We start from the raw sequence: 24,259 nt of genomic DNA, 5'->3' as shown, positions 1-24,259 counted from the left end.
ACAGTTTGGTGTTTACCCTAAAGACTTCTCTTTGTGCATGTGTAGATACATGCCTATAAATACATTTGTGTAGTTGGATCACACTTTCTACATAGTTCTTTGCAACCCATTCTGTTCACCAACCCAACCCTTAGAGGTAAATATTGGCAGTGTTTCTCTCTGCACATACAACCAAGTGCTACTATACAAGTTCACCAACTCCCTGTTCCTTACACAATATGTACAACTTATTGCTTTTTTTTCCCCCTGAACAATCTACCCTGGTACTCTTCATAAGATAGATGTGTTATGTGAAACACAGATGTGTTTTCATTCTTTCCAACAGCTGCATAATATTTCATTCCAGGCATGTCCCACTATGATTAAGAAATAGCACCCCCATCACCTTCTTCATACCACTCGCCACCTGATGTATTACATGTATTTATTTTCTGCCCTAGCCTTCAACTAAACTATCAAGTTCCATAGGCAGGGATTTAGTATAGTTTTACCACTGAATTTCCATTGACTAGAAGAGTATTGGGAGCATGTATTCGGGCATAATCTTTTCTTGGCAATATCATTTATTCATAGAAAATCCTCTCTTATGGAGAACTAACTGAAGCTTAGAGGAAAAGACTTTTTTTTTTTTTTTTTTTTTGAGACGGCGTTTCACTCTTGTTGCCCAAGCTGGAGTGCAATGGCGTGATCTCGGTTCACTGCAGCCTCCGCCTCCCGGGTTCAAGTGATTCTGCTGCCTCAGCCTCCTGAGTAGCTGGGACTACAGGCGCGCACCCCTCATGCCCGGCTAATTTTTCGTGTTTTTAGCAGAGACAGGGTTTCACCATGTTGGTCAGGCTGATCTTGAACTCCTGACCTCAGGTGATCCGCCCACCTCGGCCTCCCAAAGTGCTGGGATTACAGGCATGAGCCACTGTGCCCAACCAGGAAAGGACTTTTTTAAGGTCACACAAGTGGAGGAGCTGGGAGTTAAATGTGTCTGCTGAGAGTGACAGTGAACTTTGCATGTGCCCACCAAATTAGTGTTCTCTTACTTGAATTATTGCCCATCTAACCACCAAATGTGTATCTTCTCAGGAATGTCAGTTCCCCCAGGGTCCAGATCCTGACCCCATGCCCGCACATGGCCAAGAAGCCAATCGTTTACATTTAACATTCCATTATAGGATGCATACCTTTTCGGTTATTTAGGGAGGATGTGGTTTTGCCTGGAAGGCTTTGAGAGTGCTGGGCAGGTCAGGGGACTTGGGGCTCAAATGAGAGGCTGATCAACTTTTTTCTAAAGGGCCAGATATAGCGTAAATATTGTCAGCTTTGTGGGACATGTAGTTCTCAGCCTGCCACTCAGCTTTGCTGTTGCAGTACAAAAGCAGCCGAAGACAAATGAGTATGGCTGTGTTCCAATAAAATTTTATTCATGGTCACTGAAATGTGAATTTAATATAATGCTTACAGATCACAAAATATTAGTCGTTATCTTTTTTTTTTCTCCAGCCACTTAAAAATGTAAAACTCATTCTTAGCTGCCATACTTTGCCAACTTTGGCTTACAGCAAATGCAGCAAAGTGGCCCAAAGTTTTCTGAGCTTGTGCCCGTGCTGTCTCGGCTCAGAGTGGGCAAGGCTCAGAGAGCTGCTGTTATGGAATTTGACCTACATAGAAAGCACCAGGTAGAAACCTTGTTTCCTTCAGAGACCAGTACCTGGAAACAAGGGGAGGACCTGAGCAGGAAAGGCACAGAATTTGGCATCAGAGACCCCCAAGTTGGAAGCTTCTCTGAAGCCTAGAGCCCCCTGGTTCTGCGCTTTTCCCTCCCTCTCATTTCTCATCTGTGAAAAGGGAGCAATCTCTCCCCAAAAGCTTGTTCATGGTGGTTAAATCAGAATGTCTGAGCAGCCCCTGGCAGGGTGCCTCAGCTCGCTGGTGCTGCTGATAAATGCACCAGCTCTCTCCTCTCAGTTCTACTGAAGTCGAGTGATCCGCCCATGTTGGCCTCCCAAAGTGCTGGGATTACAGGCGTGAGTCACTGCGTCCTGCCTCTGGTTCTATTCTTAAGGAGTTCCCAAACTGAGTGGCAGATAGGTAATAAGTAGAGACTGTAGAGGACATAGCAAGAGCAAAGGCCTGGAAGAGAATGGAATGTTCTAGAAAGTAGTCTTATCCCCAGGGAGTGATGATGGGTTGCTGGGGATCCCAGATTCTGGGCTGTACATTGCTCCCCACCGGTAAAAAAAGGCTCCCACAAGAAAATCACAAACTCTCTGGGGCTAGTACCCTTCTCTAAGTCATCACCAACTGTTCATCAGCTTGACACCAGAATAAATACACATTGAGTGAATGGACTTCATTACCATGTTCCAGTTCCAGCCACTGGCTGGTGGGGGCAGATGGTGCTGCGGTTCCCGGTCAAGGGTAGCTTGCTCTTCTTCCTTGATCCAGCAAACACTTGTGGAGGGAATTCTGCCAGGCTTCATGATGGATACTGATAGAAAACTTAACAGCAACGCTTTAAGGAAGGAACTTTCGTCTCCATTTTCTAGGTGAGGAAACCAAGGCCCAAAGCAGGGCTACCTTGTATCCCACTCCAAGGTGAAAGGAGGCAGCTTGCTGCATTTAAACGTGGGTCAGCTTCCAAGCCCAGCAGTGATCAAGCCGGCTATGGTGGGCGCAGCAGGAGGGGAGCATGAATCTGAGATTGGTTGCAGTGTCATCGTGTGCCTACTGAGGAGCAGGGGCCATGTCCCTCCCCCTACACCTAACACTGAGCCACACTGAGCACCCTGTTTCTTAATCTGACCGATCGGTCCCCATTTCTTCCCCCTGCACATACTGTTCTGTCCACCTGGAATGTAGCCTTGCCACTGCTTTCCCACTTGGCAGACTCTCTGTGTGTCCTTCACGGCCCAGCTCCAGTGTCACCTCCTGGGAGCTCATCTTTTTTTGTACCCAGGCAAAACTGGAAATCTTTCCCTCCAGGGTTCTCACAGTGCCTCATACCAGCCTCCTGTTGAAGCCAAGACCACACTAGCCACTCATCTTCATCTGCCTCCCCACTGTCCCCACCCCACTGGACTGGGAACCCCTTCCTTGGTGTCAGGACTGGGTCCAGTTTCATCCGGGGCCCCAGCCTCACTTAGCATGAGACCTGGAGCATAGGTCACTGGTATTTTAGTGAGTCCTAGTACTGCAGCTGCCTGGGTGGATGTGGATATGATCCAGGGTGTAGGTAGGCAGGTTTTCTAAAGTGGAGTTTGACCTCGACCTGCCGATGACAAGGTCCAGCAGAGGGGTATGTCCATGGACCCCAGCAGCCCCCATTGCCAGAGGCTAAAATTGAGGAACTGCTCAGTGGGGCCCCAGGGATGACTTCAGAGGCTCCAGACCCCTGGAACATCAGATGCAGACCCCAGTAAAACAGGGCCTGTGATAATAGCACTTGCCTCACACAGCCAGTGTCATTCACTCATGCTCTGCCAACATAAAATAATACAAATGATCCATGGATCATTTGTATTATTTTCCACTTAATGTTTTTATTTAAATTGCTTTGTTCTAAGTAGTATGAAATCATAGGGCTTGTAAAAATTATTTTGAATAGGTGATTCCATTCACACCATTCAGAATTCAAAAAAGTGCCAAAGGCTATAAAATGAAATCTCCCTTTCACCCTGTCCCCAGTCACCCAGCCCCCCCGGGTTAGAATGTCACCTTTCTTGTACATTGTTTTTTTAGACAGAGTCTGCTCTGTCGCCCAGGCTGGAGTGCAGTGCAGTGGTGCCATCTTAGCTCACTTCATCTCCCAGACAAAGTGATTCCTGTCCCTCAGCCTCCCAAGTAGTTGGGACTACAGGCACGCACCACCATGCCCAGCTAATTTTTGTATTTTTAGTAGAGACAGGGTTTTGCCATGTTGGCCAGGCTGATCTCGAACTCCTGGCCTCAAGCTGGGATTACGGGTGTGAGCCACCGCGCCCAGCCTCTTGTGCATTCTTTTAAATAGATGTGTTCCAGAAAAATACAGTATATACTTTGCATCCCATAAGCCAAATGCAGGTAATTCCACAGGCAGAAAGCCCAGCATGTGACGGGCCTAGCAGTCGCTGTTTAGTGAACCCTCCTGGTGATGCTTAGTGCCTTGCCACAGCCTCTGATTTAATCCCAGCGTCCACCCTATGAGTTAGACTTGACCTGGTGTGTCACTGGGATCCCCCAGAAGTTTGTCAGCTGCTCACTACCCACTCAGAACAACAGCTCTGGGCCTGAAGGCTCCCCAGAGACTTGAGAGAGGGAGACTCTGGGGGCAGTGCCAGGACATACTGGGGGAGGGGGCTGTCTTTCCAGTTGGGCAATGCAGAGAACTTAGAGAGAATGGAGTCCCTGTGGTATGAGGGAGGCCCCAGCATGTGGAATAAATGTCCAGAGGCAGGCTAAGGGGTCAGACTAATGGGAAGGAAGGATACAACGCACACACAGAGGGGGCTCTGAGCTGTACGCTCCTCCTGGACCAAAGCCTTCTTCCTCTTTCGCAGCCTCTGATGTGAGAGCCTTGGCTTTTGCAATCCTTGCCCTGACTCACAGCTTACAGAGAATGAAAAGACCATACTGGGAATGTGCCTGATAACAGCTATGCCCAGGGCTATCTGTGATGATCTTGAAGTAAACGCTGCTTCTGGGTTCTGTGGAAACCAAGGCCCAGAAACCCACAGGCAGGCCGTGGCCGGCTCCACTCACTTCCAGTGCCCAGTCTGGTGTGGTGTGCGTAGTGAATGCCAGTCATTTCTTTGGTGTGCCTCCTGCAGCCCCGTTCTCCCACAATCAGTTAAAGGCCTGCCTAATGTCACATTTGCTGACTTCCTCATTTTTATAGCTGAAAAGAGTACTTTTCTCCAGCAAGTCGGACATCCCACTGGCCTCTCAGTCACCTGTGGCTAAGCAGGGCTCTTCACCTGCTGGCCTCTGCCCTTCCTGCTGCATCATGTCCTCGGCTTCCAGTGGATAGAAGCAAACTGCCCTTTTTCTCTCCTAGCCCTTTGCCCACTGGAAACACCTTGGCCCAACACTCTTACTCACCTTGTGCACTTTTCCAAAGTGCATTCCTGCCTAGCATGTCATCTATGTCCAAATAACCTTAAGAGCCTTATGGTTTGGGGATTGTTGCCGTCAGGAGCACTGGGTAGGGAGTCCGGAGCCCTGAGCTCTCTGCCGCAGACTCCTGAGTGATCTGGAACTTGCCTCACCCTCTCAGGGCTCAGTTTCCTGCCCTGTGAATAGCAGGAAGGTCAGGGCAAGGTGGGATCACATCTCCAATGTGACAAATGAAGCTGTTGCCATTTTGCTGACCATCAAATTAGAGGACAGGGGAGAAGTGGTGCAAGGGGGACTTAGCTGGAATTCACAGAGCAAACAGGCCGATGGGCTGGAATCAGAAGCCAGCGCCTTAAGCTCCAAATCTAGGTTGTTTCTCCTATATCTGTGCTACTCCTACCAAGTAATTTGGGCCCCCTTGCATAGGAGGGCTGGTTCCTGGGCCTCCCAGTTAGAGAGTCTAGAACCACCAGACCCCAGGCATGGCTTCACCAGAGAAATGAGACCCCCACGAATCTGAAGCCTCTCCCTCTCTGAGACCTGGCTACAGAGAGAGAAGACCATACTTCCCCTCTCTCCCCAGGAAATGGTCGGCAAGCCCAGTGTCTTGAAGTCAGCTAGGCTGGTTTGGGCACCTGAGGTCGGGAATAGGCCAAGTTTCCTGGGAGAAAGACTGGTGTGGTGCCAGGAGTCAGGCAAGATACTTGAACACAGGAACCTGCCAGTCCAGGCCCTGCCCTGTAGTAACCTGGGCCCAGACACGCCTATAACAGTGTGGTTTGTTTCTCTGCAGAAGCTGACGGGTCGCCTCATGCTGGCCGTGGGAGGAGCAGTGCTTGGCTCCCTGCAGTTTGGCTACAACACTGGAGTCATCAATGCCCCCCAGAAGGTGAGTACGATACCATCGTTGGCTTATGGACACCAGCCTGCTCTGTTGCACATCACACATGCCCACAGTCTCACACCACCAGCACCTGAATTAGAGTCATTTACATCAACGCACTGTCTGCCTCTCCAGCCAATTTTCTGGCCCTGACAATGTCAGAGACTCGTCTCTTGCTTTGGAATCTTAGGGTGGCAGAATTCTAGAATCTCAGGTCCCACAGAATCCTGGGGTCTTTTATAGGGCCTCTTGACCAACCCTCCACCCAACTCAGTCGTATAATAATATGTTGGATGATATAATAAACTCAGCAAAGCTCGATACAATCATGCTGCATTTCCATGGCATTCTGGGGCTGCAGAGGGTTTTCATGGGCTTGTCTCACTTGATGCTCACTGCAGCACTGTAGGCAACAGGCACCATGCCCAGCCTGCAGGTGTGGGAAATGGCCAGAGAGAGGAAAGATGCCCAATATCACCCAGCTAGTCAGAGACAGCTGGTATCCATCACCTGCCTGCCAGGTGGTCCTTGAGCCTGCACTCATACCCATCCACAGGCAGTGCACTTCCTTTTAAGGCATCCAATTGTAGGTTGAAACTGCGTCCTCCCTGAAGGCCCTGTGCCAGTCAAAGCAGAAATGGCGTCTTGCCCTAGGGAGCCGCAGGGGGTGAAGGTCTGTGCTGGCTTCCTCCTCCCTGCCATGCATCCTAGATCTGTCCTCACTTGTTTACTTGAATGTCAGGATGGGAAGGGACCTAGATCATCTCCTCCAGCCCAGCCTACTTGCATTAAGGAGGAGAGAAGAAGAAAAGAGGGGTAGGGGGTAGGGACAGGAAAGGAAACTAACTGAGCCCTTCCTCTGTACCAGGCATTTTGCTTGTGTTTATGAGATTGGGTGGTGATTTCCATTTTATAGACCCAGAAACTGAGGTCCAGGCAGATGAAATGACCGACAGGCCCAAGGTCACAAAGCTACTGAATGTTGGAGTCAGAAGCCAAGCTCTTTATTTCCATGGCCGCAGGCTGTCTTCCTAACCAGCTGCCTTTGCCAGTTTAAAAATCTGTACCTTCTCAGAGAGGACCAAATAAGTGGGCAGTCCTCACGTCAGGACCACATTTCTTGTCCAGACGGATGAGGCTAGAAAGTGAGTGTGGTGACTCCCAAAGATCAGGGGCCTGTTTGGGGGAACCAGGTAGTGTCTGGAGTTAGCTGGGCTTTTTTCCAAATAGGCACTGTGGGCTATGGGCCATGCCCATTGCTGAGGAGCAAATCACCAGGAAGGCTTGGCCTGCTGAGTCATGCTCAGCTGCAGCCGAGGTGACAGGACTTTTCCAAGTTTGCCGGGCATGGCGACCGTGGGCCCATGCTTGGACCAGCCCCAAGCCCTGCATTTGCTAAGTGCTCTTGACAGCTCTTGCCGAAGTGTGTGCTTCAGAACTGGCTTCCTTTGGGAATCCTTACAAATGGAAAGTCTGTAAGACAGGCTGGGAAGAAACAGAGGGAGGCTGAGCTCTCCACTTGGCTGCACACTGGAGTTTCCAGGACACCCCCAGATTCTGATTTAATTGGTCTGGGATGCTGTTTCGGCATTCAATTAGAAGCTTCCCCACCAATTCAACTGTGCAGCCAAGGTTGACAGTACTGGATTGAGTGATGTCTTGACTGTGATCTCATAGTGAGTTAATGACAGGACTAGGACTCTAAGGTCAGGACAGAGAAGGTGTTTTCCAGAAACAGAACAGGGTTGGGGTGAGCAGGGGCCCTGCAAAGTAAAATGCCCAGAAGAGAGAAAGCCTGGCATTCAGTAAAGCATGAGTAGTTTAATGTGTCACTAGAGTGAACAGGAGGAGGGGGAAGGTTGGGGAGGTCAACAAGGTAGGCAAGAGCCAGACCACAAAGGGCCCTGTGAGTATGGCACGGCACAGGGCACAGTCAGAAGGGGCGGCGGGGGAGGGGGGAGGGGCAGCTAGGGAGCATAGACTTCAGGATGAAGACAATAGGAACCCTCTGCCCAGGGCAGACGTGATCAGACTTGCATTGTACGGAAATGACTCAGGCCTCTGGTATGGAGGGGTAGACCTAAGAATGTGAGACTAGAGACGGGAAACCATCAAGAAAGTTGCCGTTGCACTAGTGACATAAAAGCAAACCCTCAGAGGAAGAATGGACAGGATTTGGTCATCAATTCCGTGCGAGGGCAACAGAGAAGGGCTTAAAAATGGTTTCTAGGTATCTGGTGATGTGTGGTTTGAAGAAGGAGTGGTTTGAAGAAGGAGCAAGTGTGCCAGGAGCTGAGAGGTGGCCGTGAGATGTGCAGGAATGGAGACGTGGGTGACACAGCTGGAGATGTACAGGAGGCACCTTGCATGTGTGGGTCTGTTTCTTAGACCCAGGCTGGAGAAAAGTTGAGAGTTAGTCACTGGTATCCACACAATGGAGGAAGATCTTCTAGGGAGACTGTGGAATAAAAAGAGAAATGAAGATTAAGGCAGGCATGGTGGCTCACGCTGTAATCCCAGCACTTTGGGAGGCTGAGGTGGGTGGATCACTTGAGCCCAGGAGTTCAAGACCAGCCTGAGCAACACGTCAAGACCTCATCTCAATTTTATAATTAAATCAATAAAAATTAAAAGTAAAAAGATCAAGGCCCCAGAGAACAACCCATTGCTAGAAAAGGACCCTAAGTAGAAGAACAAGAGCTGGTATCTCTAAAACCAGGAGAGGATACCCTCCAAACACAGAGGGAGAATGTAAGCTGTCGAAGGGCCAGGGTATTTGTCTGATTTGTCCACGGCCATGTCCTTAGTGCCTAGAATGGTGCCTGTCATAGTAATAGACACTGGTGGATAGTGAGTGGATGAACGGAGTGGAGGAATGCCATCAGGTACCCCAGGGGTTGAACTCAGCAAGCCTCTCCACATTGCTGAATGCAGAAGAGGCGATGGTGGCCTTGTGGCCATTTGGGCTGACTGGGTGGCACAGCACAGGTAGAAGCCTCACTACGATTGGGTGAAGAGTGAGAGGCAGATAAGAAAGGGTGGAGACAGCACTTCCAAAAGAGTTGGTGGGAAAGGGAGAAAAGAGTTGAGGAGGTTTGGAATGATGGTATGGCTAGGAATTTAGGTATGTATGTATGTATGTATGTATGTATGTATTTATGTATTTTAATGAAGGTCATTTTAAAACATGTTGGAAGGAATCAGCAGAGGAGAGGGTGAAGATAAGGAAGTGAGGGCGGAGGTCTTCCAGGAGGGAGGTGGTGTCGGAGCAGAAGGGAGGGGCTGCCTTTGGCCAGGAGGGACAGAGGTACTGTTTTTTTTTTGTTTTTTTTTTTGAGATAGAGTCTTTCTCTGTTGCCCAGACCGGAGTGCAGTGGCATGATCTTGGCTCACTGCAACCTCCACTTCCTGGGTTCAAGTGATTCTCCTGCCTCAGCCTCCTGAGTAGCTGGGCTACTGGTACAGGTGCATACCACCATGCCCAGCTAATTTTTGTGTTTTTAGTAGAGATGGGGTTTCACCAGGTTGGTGAGGCTGTCTCAGACTCTTGACCTCAGGTGATCCACCTGCCTTGGCCTCCCAAAGTGCTGGGATTACAGGTGTGAGCCACCATGACCAGCCAGGGACTGAGAGACTTCCAAAGATATAGACAAATCTGAGATGGACTTCTGTGATCCCCGGGGCCTCCTGTCTAATCAGAAATAAGCGAGAGGTTATAATAACTGTCATGGAATATGGGCAGAACCTCTGACCAGGGCATCACAGGGCTGGTCAGCAGCTCAGAGGGCCCAGGTGAGGCTGTAAACTGCATTCATAGGACCATGTATGGGCACCTGTCCAAAGGTCACTTCAGGAACCAGCCCCAGCAGACCAAAACTGGAGATGTGAGTGGCCAGAACCGAGAACGCTGAAATCTAGCGGTGTTTCTTGGACAAGCACCCAGGCACTCGGTCTGTTGACTTTTGCACTTTACAAACACTTCTCACAAGGCTGGCTGCAGTTTTTCCAACCCGGAGACAGATTAGAAGTGATACATGTAACATGTGAAGAGAGGACAGAAGGACCCAAGGGGAAGAAGTGAAAGTGAGGCTCAGAGCCCACGTGTAGTAACAGGGCAGAGCGACTCCTGTACCCGGGTAGGGCTGAAGGCCTGCCCTAGGGCGGCACAGATTCCATCCGGCCAACCCTTTCATTCAGCCAGGACTTCCTGAGCATCCACGCTGTGCCAGGTGCTGTCCTAGACAGTGAGGAGGGAGAAATATAGCTGTGAACACAGCAGGCACAGGCTGGCCCTCAGGGAGCTGCCTGAGACACAGTCTGAGTCAGGCCCTGTCTCCACAACCATGGGAGAGACCCCTTGGAGAAAGCCAGAGTGTCACTAACAGAGGGCTTCAAGGTGCTGTGAGAGCAAACAGGGGGCAACTAATGCTGGGGCTGGGGAGACAGGGGAGATTTAAAAAAAAGGGCTTCACGGAGGACTTGGCAGCTATGCTCGACCTTGAAGGGTGAGTTGACGCCATGGGGCAGGAAGGGCAGGTGTCTGGGCAGTGGGAGTGGCTTCTGCAGAGGTGCAGGGATGTGAAATGTTCTGCTGATGAGGAATCGCTAACTGCCTACACTGGGCACACCAACTTCCCTTGTCTGTTTAGAAGAACCTGTCTTAGGAAACAGCATTGGGTTGGCCATGGTTTGCCTACTCTTGAAAAGAGACTTTGCCCCACGAATGGTGAGGATGCCAGAAACTTGTTCTCTTCCATAAAACAGGCCCCAAAGGGCTTCCTCCTGGAAGTGGTTAATTAATCCTACTTTCTTACATGTTTACAAAGCACCTCCCCATAAATTACCGCCTCACAGCAACTCTACAAGGCAGGCGGGGCTGACATTATCTTCCCCTCTTCTAAATGAGGGAACTGAAGCCAGATGAGGTATCTGGAGAGTGAGGGGCTAAGCTAGAGGTGGGCTCCAGGCCTCGCGCTTCCCCAGCCCTGCGCACTGGCCCTGCCCTGCTGTGAGTGATGACAGGAAATTCCTGCCATGCATCCCCTCCTGGAGGAGGAGGACAGAGGTGGAAGAGGTGAGCCCAGACACAGGGGGAGCAGCTAAATGAACAGAGAATCCTGACCATCATACTGGGCTCATAGGAGCACTGCCTTTCCCCTCCCCAAATGACTGAGCTGCCAGTAGAAATAACCGAGTGCCAGTAGACTAACAGCCACTGAGAAACCATGAAGTCCTGGCCCAAGGGACAGTGTCAGGCATGTCTGAGAATAAGGCATCCTCAGAATCCAGAGAGTTTGGTCCAGAAAAGGCCTCATTGTTTGACAAACAACACTCCTTGTTTGACAAAGGAGGAACCTGGTCTGCAGAGGAGGTGAGGTCTGCCCAAGATGACCCAGCTTGGTGAGTGAAAGAGCTGGAGGCAACACCCGCCTCCCAACCCAAGCCCTGTGTCCTGTCAGGCTGAGCTGGGCTGCGCGCTCCGGGCAGCCTCTCCTTCTCTCTCCTATATCCAAAGAGTTCTGGTCCCCTCTCCCCTTCACCCATCACCACTACCATAAACCCTTACTGCTTACTTAAGGCTTGTTATACATTGTTACAGATTGTTATACAATCCAGGCATTGTTATACATACTCCAGAAATAGTAATTCAGTTGTTCCTCAAAATAACCCCATTAGGCAGACACCGTAATTTTCCCTGCTTTATAAGAAACTGGGGCACAGAGATGTTAAGCAATGAAAGCAAGGACACACAGCTAATAAGTGGCAAAGCTGTGATGTAACTCCAGGGAGTCTGGCCCTAGTCTGTTTCCTTGACCATTGTGGAAGATGGGCACCTAAACACCCTTTCACTCATCTACAACTGCCACCCAGGTGGCCGTGTGTGCTCTCACTTCGGAGCTGAGTCAAGCTCAGTCATGTCCCAGCGTCTCAAGTTTCCCACACACAGTTGCTCAATCTCTTACACCATCACATCCTGTCATATCACATCACCCCTCAAGCCCTTCAGTTAGATTCATGGCTTGCTGGTTATTTAGTGTCAACTCTCCACCTCCAGCGCCGTGCTGGGCACCAGCGACACGGATGCATCAGACCATCTCCATGATGGTACCTTACAGTTAGCCGTCTAAAGGCAATGATGGAAATGTAAACAAGCACAGTGGAAGCAGGGAAGGGAGAGGGAGAGGGTGCTTCGCCCTTAGAGCCGGGTTTCTCAGCCTGGCACTGTGATGTTTCTGCTGGTGTTGTAGAGGCCTGTCCCGTGCGTTGGAGGATGTTTATCAGCATCCTTGGCTTCTACCCTCTGGATGCCAGTAGCCAGTGTGACAACCAAAAATGTCTCTGGGCATTGGCAGATGTCCTATGGGATGCCAAAGCCGCCTCTGTTTGAGAACCAGTTGCAGTGGAGAGGGAGGGGTGGTTCTCAGGAGGAAGGCTTTCCAGAGGAGTATCTGTGCATGCCCTGAAAGGTGATTAGGCCCAAGCAAAGATGTGAGGTGTCATATGAGGGAGTCACCGCGTGTGCCTCGTGAGTCATAGTTGGGGTAGAGGAGTCACTTTATTGCAAGAGCTTAGAAGGGCTTCGGGTATGGCTGCCACGGTGGGATGATTTCTCTGTCTGCTGGCAGGCCTGGCCTTGGTTTGGAGGCTAGCCATGTCAGGGCTCTTCCAGGGAAGCAGCCTGGGTGGTCCAGCCCTCTGCAGGGGGGTTGGGGCTCAGCTGTAGCCCCAACCTGGGCCTCTTCCCTCAGGCCCCAAAATGAGGCCCCAGGGGACCCAGTGGGGAGGGTTATCTGTCCAGCCCCACCTGGAACATCTGGCTCCAATCTCCCAGCTGACCCTGGGGTGTGGCTGAGAGTTGCTGTGGAGATGAAGGCCCTGGGCTGAGAGCTTGGGGGAGGGGCAATGCGGGGCCGGCCCCAGCTGGAAGACAGGCAGGCAGGGAACAGGGGTGAAGGCCAGGCTGAGAGGCTAAGCTGGAGAAGCTGGCCCTTTCCTCCTTGTAACTGGCGCTGAAAGCTTGGCTGGCAGTTAGCCCCTTTTTCCCCACAATAGCATCCAGTAGAGCACAGGGAGGGTTGAGATGGAGCTTCAACCTGGCCCAGGGATCCCTGCTGGGGATGACCTAGCCGACCTAGTCCTCCTGGGGTAGAGGAATGTCTAGCAGCAAGGATGGTGAGACCAGCCAGAGGTTCCAAAACACATACCCCTCCTGGCAGTGGTGTAGAATCCTAGATCAAGGGTTGGCAGGAGGGCCACATCCAGCCAGCAGCCTGTTTTTGTACACCCCATGAGCTAACAATGGTTTTTACATTTTTACAAGGTTGAGAAAAAAAGAATGAGTGACAGAGGCCATATGTGGCTCACAGACCCTGCCTAATGGATTCTAGCTAGCCTTTTACATAAAATGTTTGCCAGTCCGGCTCTGGAGCACTTTGACTTGCATGCTCCCTACTTACAGGGAACTCACCACCTGTAAGGTGGGCAGCCTCATACCCTGAAGTCTATAAAGCTCTTCCTTCCCCGAAGCTGGAGTCTGGCCCTGGCGCCTCTGCCCTCTGGGGCTACAGACCTGCTGGGTTCCTCTGCCAGGAGCAGCTGAGCAGGGCCTGGAGACTAGCTTTACTCCCCGAGGCAGGCCCCTAGTTCCTTCAGGTTCCTCCTTACTCTTACATTCTTAGGGTAATGATTTCCAGCAATTTCATAATGAAAAACTTTGTCCTTAAGGCTCCTCTGAAGGTGGTGACTTCTCTTCTTGAGAGAGCAACAGTGACAACAGTAACAGCTTAGCCATGTGCCAGGCAGTGTTCGCCGCCTCATGCCGCTCTACAAAGGGGAAGTGAGAAGTTCCTTGGTAGACAGGCAGACATGTGGTCTCACCCACAGTTGCCTAGACTGGCAGGAGGTGGTATGGGGATTCCCAGGGTGTCCTTAGGCTTGTGCAGGCCTCCCCCTCACCCCAGGAAAGCCACTGGATGAGGAATAGCTTCGTGTACCAGAAGTCATCTGGTCCAAAGGATCTCAGCTGCCCAGAGTCAACCTGCTTCTCTAGGGTGGTCTCCATGGTGGGTGTCCTCTAGGTTCAGTGAGGCACCTGGACAGAGATCTTTAGTAGCCCCTCAGCTCTCGGCTGGCCGACGCCATGGCAGTCCCCCTGGGAACTGACCAGAACCGCTCCTCCCTCAACACGCTTGCCGCCACCCAGACCCCACAGCTGGGTGAAGAGACTGGGCTGGGAAGGGAGCAGAGAAGCGGGTGAATGGCTGAGCCTGGCACATTTGGTGTGCGGGACACCGACTGCATTCTGAGGGGTGGTTCGCTGTGGGAAATGAAGTCTGACTTTGGTGGATAGGAAGAGTCAGGAGCAGAATCCAGATGAGACCCAGGGCAGGCTGCCTGGGTAGAGAAGTAGGACAGACTCGGAGGCAGAATCGAGAGGACCTGGTGATTGGTGGATGTGGGGTGGTGGCAGCATCAAGTGTCTAACTCCTAAGCTTGGGATGGACATGTGAGGTAGGAGCGTTCAGAACAGGCACGTGCCAGGTCTCACCTCACACATGACCCAGGGCTGCGGAGGCTGCTGGGATCCCACGGGATTGGGCCTGTGGGATCCTGTCAGGGCATAAGTAGACTCTTCTTTCCTGAGGTGCACCCAGACACTTCTAGGGAGGATGTGACCTCAGAGCTTTTCCCTATGTAGGGTTCTTCTCATTCTCTAGCATCCCCTGCCTTTCTTGAACCAAGAGTCAGCATGGAACCCCATATGAATCCCCAAGGAGGAGAGGGCACAGAGCACCGGAACCAGCAGTAGGAATGGAAAACCAGGCATGGCTTCTTCCCAGAAATCTCAGGCACCAAGAGGCAGAAACCCACTCCCCAGCCTTAGCTTGGCCAGGAAGTGCTACTGTGGGCTGAAGAGGATGAGTCTAGGCCAAGGTTAACATGCAGAGAGCTGGCTGCTCACCCTTCCTCCACCCCATAAAGTGGTCTGAGTAACAGAGCAGCTAGGCAGCGTCCAGGAGCCAGCCCTGGACAAGGTTGGGTCCCTCTGACTGTGTGACCACAGGCAGGAGACGTAACTCAGGGTGGAGCTCTGGTCACACCTCACTTATACACCTCTCTTATCAGTTGCCCCAACATCTCAACAGATCTTCAAGTTTATTTAGGTAGTTTCAGGCCTTACTTAGCACCTATTTACTCTTTCTTTGTATACAATTCAAACAAATTCCATTTGCTGACTTCTTGGCAAATTTCAAAAGGGGTGTGTAGAGTTGTACAAGACAAGCCTCTGAACCACAGAGGAGTGGGGGAATACCTTAGAACTACGGAATGCAGAAATTTCGCCATCAGGAGCCAGTCTGCACAGGGGCAAACACCTCTCTTTGCCCCTGCAGAGAGCCCCAAGGGCAGACACCATTGCCCTGCAGCCCTGCTTGTAGATCTGGTTGCTCAGGAGAGCAAAGTGAAATCTCATCAAATTTTCACCCCATAATGGGTCAGGAAAGGTTGGACCCTCAAAAGAGCAAGTGCCATTTATCTGGACAGTTCCCATATCCACCCTCATCCAGAACAGCCTGTTCTTGGTGGAGCCTGATAAACGGGGCATTACCGTTCCCGACCAGTCCTCCTCTGGGGTTAGTTTCGTCCATGGAAGAACACTTTGTGTTTTGTTGCTCTGTTTTTTTCTCAATATCTACCTTCTCTCTGCCCCCAGCGGAATCAAGGGGTTCTAAGAGGAGAGCCAAACATCTTTAGTTCATCAATTCCTCCATTTACTCACCAGGTATCCCTGGCATTGGCTCTGGGACAGACCATGGTGTGAATCAAGTGTCTTCCTCAGGGAAGACAAACTCCCGGAGTCAGGGAAACCTGGATCTCGAAAGGTTTCAGCAGTAAGGCCAGGGGTACCTTCCAGGCAGGAGTGGTAGCATCTCAAAGGCATAGAGGAGTGGGAAATGGTATATAGCGCAAAGGTGTGGTAGGTAGGGAGATTGGATTGATACCAGGCAAGAGCCCCGATTTTGAGTTACAGGTTGAAGGCTTGGGGAGACTCTGTTAGTGGTCTGCACAGCCTTCAGGCCACCAGTGTGCAGTGGGGTGATTTTAGGGATGATGACACCAAGCACTGGAGAGCGCTGTGTCACGGATTCCCTGCAGCACTGTGAAGCAGCTACTGCTAATGTCTGCACTTTAGAAATGGGGCCATGGAAACTCAAAGATGAAATAACTTGCTCATGGTCACACTGGAAATAAGGGGTGGAGCTAGTACCTGAATTTAGTTGTGTCCAGATTCAGAGTTCAGGTTTCTGTCCACTGCCCTGCCTGGCATCCTTGGAATGGACAAGCAGATCCTTAGGGCTTGCCTCTGCCCTACCAACTGTCCTCGCCCGTTGGAGCCTGGCCTCCATCAGATGCCTCCAGACTTGGGACAGGTTGTGACAGGGCAGGGAAAGAGATGACTAGAGGCTGAGGACCCACAGCAATGGGAAGGAAGGCACCAGGAGGCAGGCCCAGCATATTCGGTGGGCATTTCTGGGACTGCAGGTCCCCGTTTGGCAAGTGTGCCCGCCCACACCTTCCTCTTTTGCTAGACCTCAGTGGGTTGGAAGGGATAGGGAGGACCAACAGCAGTGATGGAGGCTGCATACCGCTGTGTGTGTATGAGCTTGCACACACATGGAGGGGTGTTGGGATGGGTTGGGTTCAAATGGAATTGAGTTTGAGCTGTAAGTGGTAGGGGATGAGGGGCCTGTGAGTTTGTGACTGGCTGAAGCAAGAATATTCAGATTCTATGAGCATGGTTATGTGTGTGTGATGATATACGTGCACAAGAAGCCGTTTCTGGGTAACTAGGCCTGCACTCTGCTATACGTGTGGCTGGGTGGGTCTGGCCAGTCCTGTGGCACTGAGAGTGTGGTGAGTGTACTCAGGCAGTACACATCCCTGGGAGCTGGCCAGGGTTGGGGCAGGGCTGGTAGGCAGGTCTGTCCTAGGACAGGCGTTTCTAGTTCCTGGAACTGCTTCCTTGTGTGGAGCCTTTCCCCATACCTCCTAGCTGGGCCCTTGGGAGAGGGGAGGAGGCCATGCGTGGGTCCTTCAAGGGGGTGCTCGCAGGCCAGACACAAGGGAGCTAGGCCTGGGGAACAGAAAGCCACAGTGTGAGTCTTTCAAGCACATCTGAAAGGTGACATGTGTGAGTTTGTCACACCAGGCCCTCAGTGTGGTCAGGGAGTCTGTACTTCCTGGATGGCGGAACCTGTCTGTCAAGCCCTGCTTCCTCCCCAGCAAGGGGTTGGGGAGAGGGCCCGGTGGCAGGAGATGGGCCCTTGGGGCTTTGAGACATGGTGAGGATAAAAGGGGCAAGTAGGAAGGCCCTTTTCCTTCTGTACCTCTTTTTTTTTTTTTTTTTTTGAGACATAGAGTCTCACTCTGTCACCCAGGCTGGAGTGCAGTGGTGCAGTCTTGGCTCACTGTAACCTCCACGTCCTGGGTTCAAGCAATCTCCTGCCTCACCCTCCCGCACAGCTGGGATTACATGCTTGCACCACCATGTCCAGCTAATTTTTTTTTACTTTTAGTAGAGACAGGGTTTCACCATGTTGGTCAGGCTGATCTCAAATTCCTGACCTCCCGTGATCTGCTTGCCTTGATCTCCCAAAGCGCTGGGATTACAGGCGTGAGCCACCACACCTGGCCTTGTACCTCTCTGTTCTATGCCTGAACTTCCACCATTGGTCACTTGCCATCATCCCAGCAAGTCACACTGAGCCTGTGAAGCCACAGGGCCCTGGAAACCACACGTTAGGGGAAGCGGGAGAGTTGGCAGGGCTCTCAGATGGACTCCAACCCCTTGTTTCTTGCCTGGGGAAAATAAGGCCCACAAAAATAGAGGGACTTGGCTCAAGAACATGGAGTGAATCTGTGGCAGAGCCAGGGCCCGGCCCTCTCTTAGGGAGGGGGGGTGCAAGGGGAAAGGAAAAGGAAGACTGGGTCCTGGCCTGGGGCTTGCCCACCCAGGCTGCATCTCTCCCTGCAGGTGATTGAGGAGTTCTACAACCAGACATGGATCCACCGCTATGGGGAGCGCATCCTGCCCACCACGCTCACCACACTCTGGTCCCTCTCGGTGGCCATCTTCTCCGTTGGGGGCATGATTGGCTCCTTCTCTGTGGGCCTTTTCGTTAACCGCTTTGGCCGGTAAGTAGGAGAGGTCCTGGCACTGCCCTTGGAGGGCCCATGCCCTCCTGCCCAGGGAGTCCCAGATGGGGTGGGAGGTGGGGGAGACTTCCCTGTCTGTTTTAGTGTATTACCTATGACCCAGCTCCTGGGAGCCCAAGGAATGTGGGCACCGGCCTGACCTGTGACCCCACCCCCAGGCGGAATTCAATGCTGATGATGAACCTGCTGGCCTTTGTGTCTGCCGTGCTCATGGGTTTCTCGAAACTGGGCAAGTCCTTTGAGATGCTGATCCTGGGCCGCTTCATCATCGGTGTGTACTGCGGCCTGACCACAGGCTTCGTGCCCATGTATGTGGGTGAGGTGTCACCCACAGCCCTTCGTGGGGCCCTGGGCACCCTACACCAGCTGGGCATTGTCGTTGGCATCCTCATCGCCCAGGTAAGCTGGGGCAGGATCTACCTGCCTGGCACAGCCCCTGCCCACAGCTTCAGTGGCTCTTAGATCTGTGCCCAGCAGGGCAGTTTCTCTTCCACCCAGCCCCCACAGCCCTGCAGAGGACAGCTATGGTACACAGGTCCAGAGAACACAGCACCATGGCCTCCCAGTTGGAGCAAGATGACTTGACTCTTCTCAATCCCTTTCTTCTCACTCTAGGCTGCCAAACACAGGGCCCGCCTTCCCCCAGCATGCCTTAGGCCATTATGCGCAGTGTACCCTCTCTCCAGGAGGCTTCCCCTTCCCTGTCCCCAAAACCCTCCTGTGGCAGAGTAGCAGCCCCCATTCTCTGTGCTGGATACCTCTGTGGCCTTGGCATTTGTCCTCCCAGCAACACTGTGGGGTAGGTCCTCCTTTCCCCACGTGACCGATGAGGAAATGGAGGGTTCAGAGAGGTTGAGCCTCATGCTAGTGGCAGAGCCTCTAGAACTGGGGCTCTTCTGTGAAGCTGCAGCTGACACAAAGTAGGGAAGGCCACTCTGGCAGGACGGGGTGGGAAGGGGGCGTCAGGGCAGAGGCTCACGGCCCCTGCTTCCCCCAGGTGTTTGGCCTGGACTCCATCATGGGCAACGAGGACCTGTGGCCCCTGCTGCTGAGCATCATCTTCGTCCCGGCCCTGCTGCAGTGCATCGTGCTGCCCTTCTGCCCCGAGAGCCCCCGCTTCCTGCTCATCAACCGCAACGAGGAGAACCGGGCCAAGAGTGGTACGGGCCGGGCCCTGCCCTCCTCCCCACTCCCTGAGCCCTGGCCTTCTTCCCACTCTGAGCCACCCCCACCTTCCCTCCGGTCCCTCCAGTACTGAAGAAGCTGCGCGGGACGGCTGACGTGACCCATGACCTGCAGGAGATGAAGGAAGAGAGTCGGCAGATGATGCGGGAGAAGAAGGTCACCATCCTGGAGCTGTTCCGCTCCCCCGCCTACCGCCAGCCCATCCTCATTGCTGTGGTGCTGCAGCTGTCCCAGCAGCTGTCGGGCATCAATGCTGTGAGTGCCCCCACCCACCCTTCCTGTGCCCTAGCCAAGCCCTCTGGTCAAGTGTGCACGGTGAACAAGCCCCAAACTTGAAATAACAGATGTGCCTCTGCCAAAGGAGAAGCTTCCCTTTAGAACCCAAGCCTGTAAGTTCACTGCAGTGCAGTGTCCTTCTGCCTATTTGTCCCCTTCATTGTTTACTCATCCTGGGTCCCACATCCACTGCTACAGAGACAGGGAAGGGCCACAACGTCCAGGTAGGCCCCAACAGTTTCTCTTGTCTGGCAGGTCTTCTATTACTCCACGAGCATCTTTGAGAAGGCAGGGGTGCAGCAGCCTGTGTACGCCACCATTGGCTCCGGCATTGTCAACACGGCCTTCACTGTTGTGTCGGTGAGTCTTCGCTTACTGGCTCCCCCAGCCAAGCCCCAGGGAGGAGGCGGTGCCATCTTCCCTGCTGGTCTTTGCAGTGCCCTGTGACCTTTCTGACTGTTGAGGTGAGGCCTCTGGGTGGGTGGGTTCAGAGGGGCACCAGGCAGGGGTGGCACTGACCCTGTCTCTGCCCACAGCTGTTTGTGGTGGAGCGAGCAGGCCGGCGGACCCTCCACCTCATAGGCCTGGCTGGCATGGCAGGTTGTGCCATACTCATGACCATTGCGCTGGCACTGCTGGTGAGTTGCCAGGTTCTGGAGGGTGAGGGATGTGGGGGAGTTCCCCTGGGCTTCAGATCCCAAAATGCCTGTCTCAGCCCCAGGCTGGCAGGCCAGGTGGTGACTGCGCTCTCCCTGGCTGTGGGTCTGACCTTCTGGCTCCTGAAGTTGTCTCCTTCCAAACCACACACATCCTCTCTTGAACTTGCTCCTCCCTGCTTGATGGATTCTCAGCACAGCACCTCTGGTCCCAGACGCCAAACTCTCACCTCCTTAAGGAATTACTTTGCCTCATATTAACCCTTTCCAATCTTCACCTGTAGCCTCAATTCATCTTCACAGCAACCCTGGGAAGTACTGCTCTCCTCCCCACAGAGGTGCAGAAACACGTCTTGCCTCATTCAGTTCACACGACTGGAGGTGTAGTTCAGTTCTTCCCATTTTATGGGGGAGGAAGCCTAATTCCCAGTGAGGTTAGTAACTTGTCAGATAAAGGATGAAGCCAAGAATCAACCTCAGCCCCAAGCCTGTGACTGTGACCGCTGTGCCAACCCTGTGCCTGGCACTCACACACAGGCAGTCGTTTATTCAGCCTCTGGGCAAGGAAAGCACCGTGACCATCATTTTACAGCTCAACCTGGGCTTGGAAAGTTTGGTGGTTGCCGAAAGGCCAGACAGGCAGCAAGTGGAAAGACCGTAACTTTTCTACCCTGGCCTCCTCAAGGAGAATGGTTATATGCAGAACCATATGCTTAGTGATTACTCTGTGCCATCCTGAGCTGGGCACCGCATAAACCTTAAAACCTGAATCCACCCCACCCCCAGGAATGTTCTTCTGCATCCTGCCACAGGCAGACTGCACTGCAGGCACAGCCAGGGGACCACGGGGCCTCTTAGCACCGTCCACATGCATACCACATTACCACTCCCAGGAGGTGGGCTCACACTTGGAACAAACCCGCAGGACTTAAGTCATTTTGTTCAGATAAGGAAACGTAGGCCCAACGCTGGATACACAACAAATCCAGGACCAGCCCCAGGCTTCCTGCCTTCTAGCATGGCTCTACTCTGGGCTGCCTCTGTAGCTTCTGTTTCCCCGGAGGATCCATCACAACCCAGTCTAACTTTTCCCCTTCTTCGTCATCCTCAACAGGAGCAACTACCCTGGATGTCCTATCTGAGCATCGTAGCCATCTTTGGCTTTGTGGCCTTCTTTGAAGTGGGTCCTGGCCCCATTCCATGGTTCATCGTGGCTGAACTCTTCAGCCAGGGTCCACGTCCAGCTGCCATTGCTGTTGCAGGCTTCTCCAACTGGACCTCAAATTTCATTGTGGGCATGTGCTTCCAGTATGTGGAGGTGAGAACCCCCACTGTCTCTATACTCACCATTTCTCACCTGCACGCATGACCCCACAGTGCTGTGCAAAGTGCTGGCCCAGCATTCTCATTAGGAATCATGCTGAGGAGGAAACCGAGGGTAGGAAGCCCAGGTCACATGACCAAGAATGCTGACCTCAACTCCAGGGTTCTCCCCTTAGCCTTGAGTGGTGCTCCTGGAACCTATTACATGCTAGATGCAAGTGTGATCTCATTCAATTATGATAGCCTTCCTGGGGAGGTGGATGTTCCCTTTTTCAGCTCAAAGGCCCAAAGGTAAAGTGACTTATCCAAAGTCCTACAGCCAGGATGTAGGGTCATGACTCCAACCAAGCGTGTCCGTATGTCTTTCAGCAACTGTGTGGTCCCTACGTCTTCATCATCTTCACTGTGCTCCTGGTTCTGTTCTTCATCTTTACCTACTTCAAAGTTCCCGAGACTAAAGGCCGGACCTTTGATGAGATTGCTTCCGGCTTCCGGCAGGGGGGAGCCAGCCAAAGTGACAAGACACCCGAGGAGCTGTTCCATCCCCTGGGGGCTGATTCCCAAGTGTGAGGTGCTCCAGACCACCAGCCCGGCCTGCTCCCAGCAGCCCTAAGGATCTCTCAGGAGCACAGGCAGCTGGATGAGACTTCCAAACTGACAGATGTCAGCCGAGCCGGGCCTGGGGCTCCTTTCTCCAGCCAGCAATGATGTCCAGAAGAATATTCAGGACTTAACAGCTCCAGGATTTTAACGAAAGCAGGACTGTTGCTCAAATCTATTCAGACAAGCAACAGGTTTTATAATTTTTTTATTACTGATTTTGTTATTTTTATATCAGCCTGAGTCTCCTCTACCCACATCCCAGGCTTCACCCTGAATGGCTCAGTGCCTGAGGGTGGGGACTAAGCCCTGTCCAGACACTTGCCTTCTTCACCAAGCTAATCTGTAGGGCCGGACCTATGTCCTAAGGACACACTAATCGAACTATGAACTACAAGGCTTCTATCCCAGGAGGTGGCTATGGCCACCCCTTCTGCTGGCCTGGATCTCCCCACTCTAGGGGTCAGGCTCCATTAGGATTTGCCCATTCCCATCTCTTCCTACCCAACCACTCAAATTAATCTTTCCTTACATGAGACCAGTTGGGAGCACTGGAGTGCAGGGAGGAGAGGGGAAGGGCCAGTCTGGGCTGTCGGGTTCTAGTCTCCTTTGCACTGAGGGCCACACTATCACCATGAGAAGAGGGCCTGTGGGAGCCTGCAAACTCACTGCTCAAGAAGACACGGAGACTCCTGCCCTGTTGTGTATAGATGCAAGATATTTATATATATTTTTTGGTTGTCAATATTAAATACAGACACTAAGTTATAGTATATCTGGACAAGCCAACTTGTAAATACACCACCTCACTCCTGTTACTTACCTAAACAGATATAAATGGCTGGTTTTTAGAAACATGGTTTTGAAATGCTTGTGGATTGAGGGTAGGGAGGTTTGGATGGGAGTGAGACAAAAGTAAGTGGGGTTGCAACCACTTCAGCGGCTTAGACTTTGACTCAGGATCCAGTCCCTTATGCGCACCTCTCATCAGTGTCCTCTATTGCTCAAAAATCTGTTTGATCCCTGTGACCCAGAGAATATATACATTCTTTATCTTGACATTCAAGGCATTTCTATCACATAATATTTGATAGTTGGTGTTCAAAAAGACAGCAGTTTTGTGCCAACCGTGATGCTCAGGCTTGAAATGCATTATTTTGAATGTGAAGTAAATACTGTACCTTTATTTGACAGGCTCAAAGAGGTTATGTGCCTGAAGTCGTACAGTGAATAAGCTAAAACCCCTGCTTTTAACAATGGTACTATACAACCCCTACTCCATTAACTCCACCCACCTCCCGCACCCCCCCCCCCCCCACACACACACACAAAATGAACCATGTTGTTTGTATGGGCCCAGTGAGCTGTCAAGCTGCCTGGTGTTCATTTCATTTGGAATTGCCCCCTCTGGTTCCTCTATATGCTACTGTTTCCTCTCTAAAGACAGCTTATCTTCCTCCTTCACCCCTGAATTTTCAGAGCACTTCATCTGTTCCTTCATCACAAGTCCAGTTTTCTGCCACTAGTCTGAGTTTCATGAGAAGATGCCGATTTGGTTCCTGTGGGTCCTCGGCACTATTCAGTACAGTGCTTGATGCACAGCAGGCACTCAGAAAATACTTCAGGAAATAAAACACCAAGGATATTTGTCTCTAGAGGCTCAGCTGACAAAATCTGGGAGAAATTTGTTTTTGTAACTAATTTTTTGTCTCCCTGACATGAAGAGGGGTTGTAAGAAGGGTGTGAGAAGGGAAAACTGGCACTTAGCAAATGGAAATACCTATATGTATTACCATTAGGTATAAAGAATCTATGAGGACAACCATTTGCATCTCACAAAGGAGAGCAGATTGAGAAGGATGTGCCCTGCCTGAGCCTGGGGACAGGGCGGTTAACTGATGAAGGGCTGAGGCCAGGTGAAAGGAAGCCTTATCACATGCTCCCAAAAGACTTCTGTTGAAAGGAGTCATCTGGGTCCCCGTGCGGGAGAGGGTGGGGGACAGGGCGAGAAGAAGAGGCCGGGGCCTAGGCTGTC

At 52.0% G+C, this 24,259-nt stretch overlaps 1 protein-coding gene across 1 annotated transcript in view; it reads left to right on the top strand.

Annotated features, from left to right (window-relative positions):
• SLC2A1 (solute carrier family 2 member 1) overlaps positions 1–23,079 on the top strand; it is a 30,077-nt gene extending 6,998 nt beyond the window's left edge. Inside the window, exons 2-10 of the mRNA XM_010371852.2 lie at positions 5,879–5,974; positions 18,003–18,163; positions 18,343–18,583; positions 19,182–19,344; positions 19,437–19,624; positions 19,901–20,005; positions 20,182–20,283; positions 21,416–21,619; positions 21,994–23,079. Of these exons, the coding sequence (XP_010370154.1) occupies positions 5,879–5,974; positions 18,003–18,163; positions 18,343–18,583; positions 19,182–19,344; positions 19,437–19,624; positions 19,901–20,005; positions 20,182–20,283; positions 21,416–21,619; positions 21,994–22,194 (1,461 nt within the window). The 3' untranslated portion in view covers positions 22,195–23,079. The remainder of the gene's footprint in view (positions 1–5,878; positions 5,975–18,002; positions 18,164–18,342; positions 18,584–19,181; positions 19,345–19,436; positions 19,625–19,900; positions 20,006–20,181; positions 20,284–21,415; positions 21,620–21,993) is intronic.
• The last annotated feature ends 1,180 nt before the right edge of the window (positions 23,080–24,259 follow it).

This window comes from Rhinopithecus roxellana, chromosome 12 (assembly GCF_007565055.1).
Source record: "Rhinopithecus roxellana isolate Shanxi Qingling chromosome 12, ASM756505v1, whole genome shotgun sequence".
In the NCBI taxonomy this organism is placed as follows: domain Eukaryota; kingdom Metazoa; phylum Chordata; class Mammalia; order Primates; family Cercopithecidae; genus Rhinopithecus; species Rhinopithecus roxellana.
Note: the sequence above shows the minus strand (reverse complement) of the source record. Positions and strands in the feature narration are given on the sequence as shown.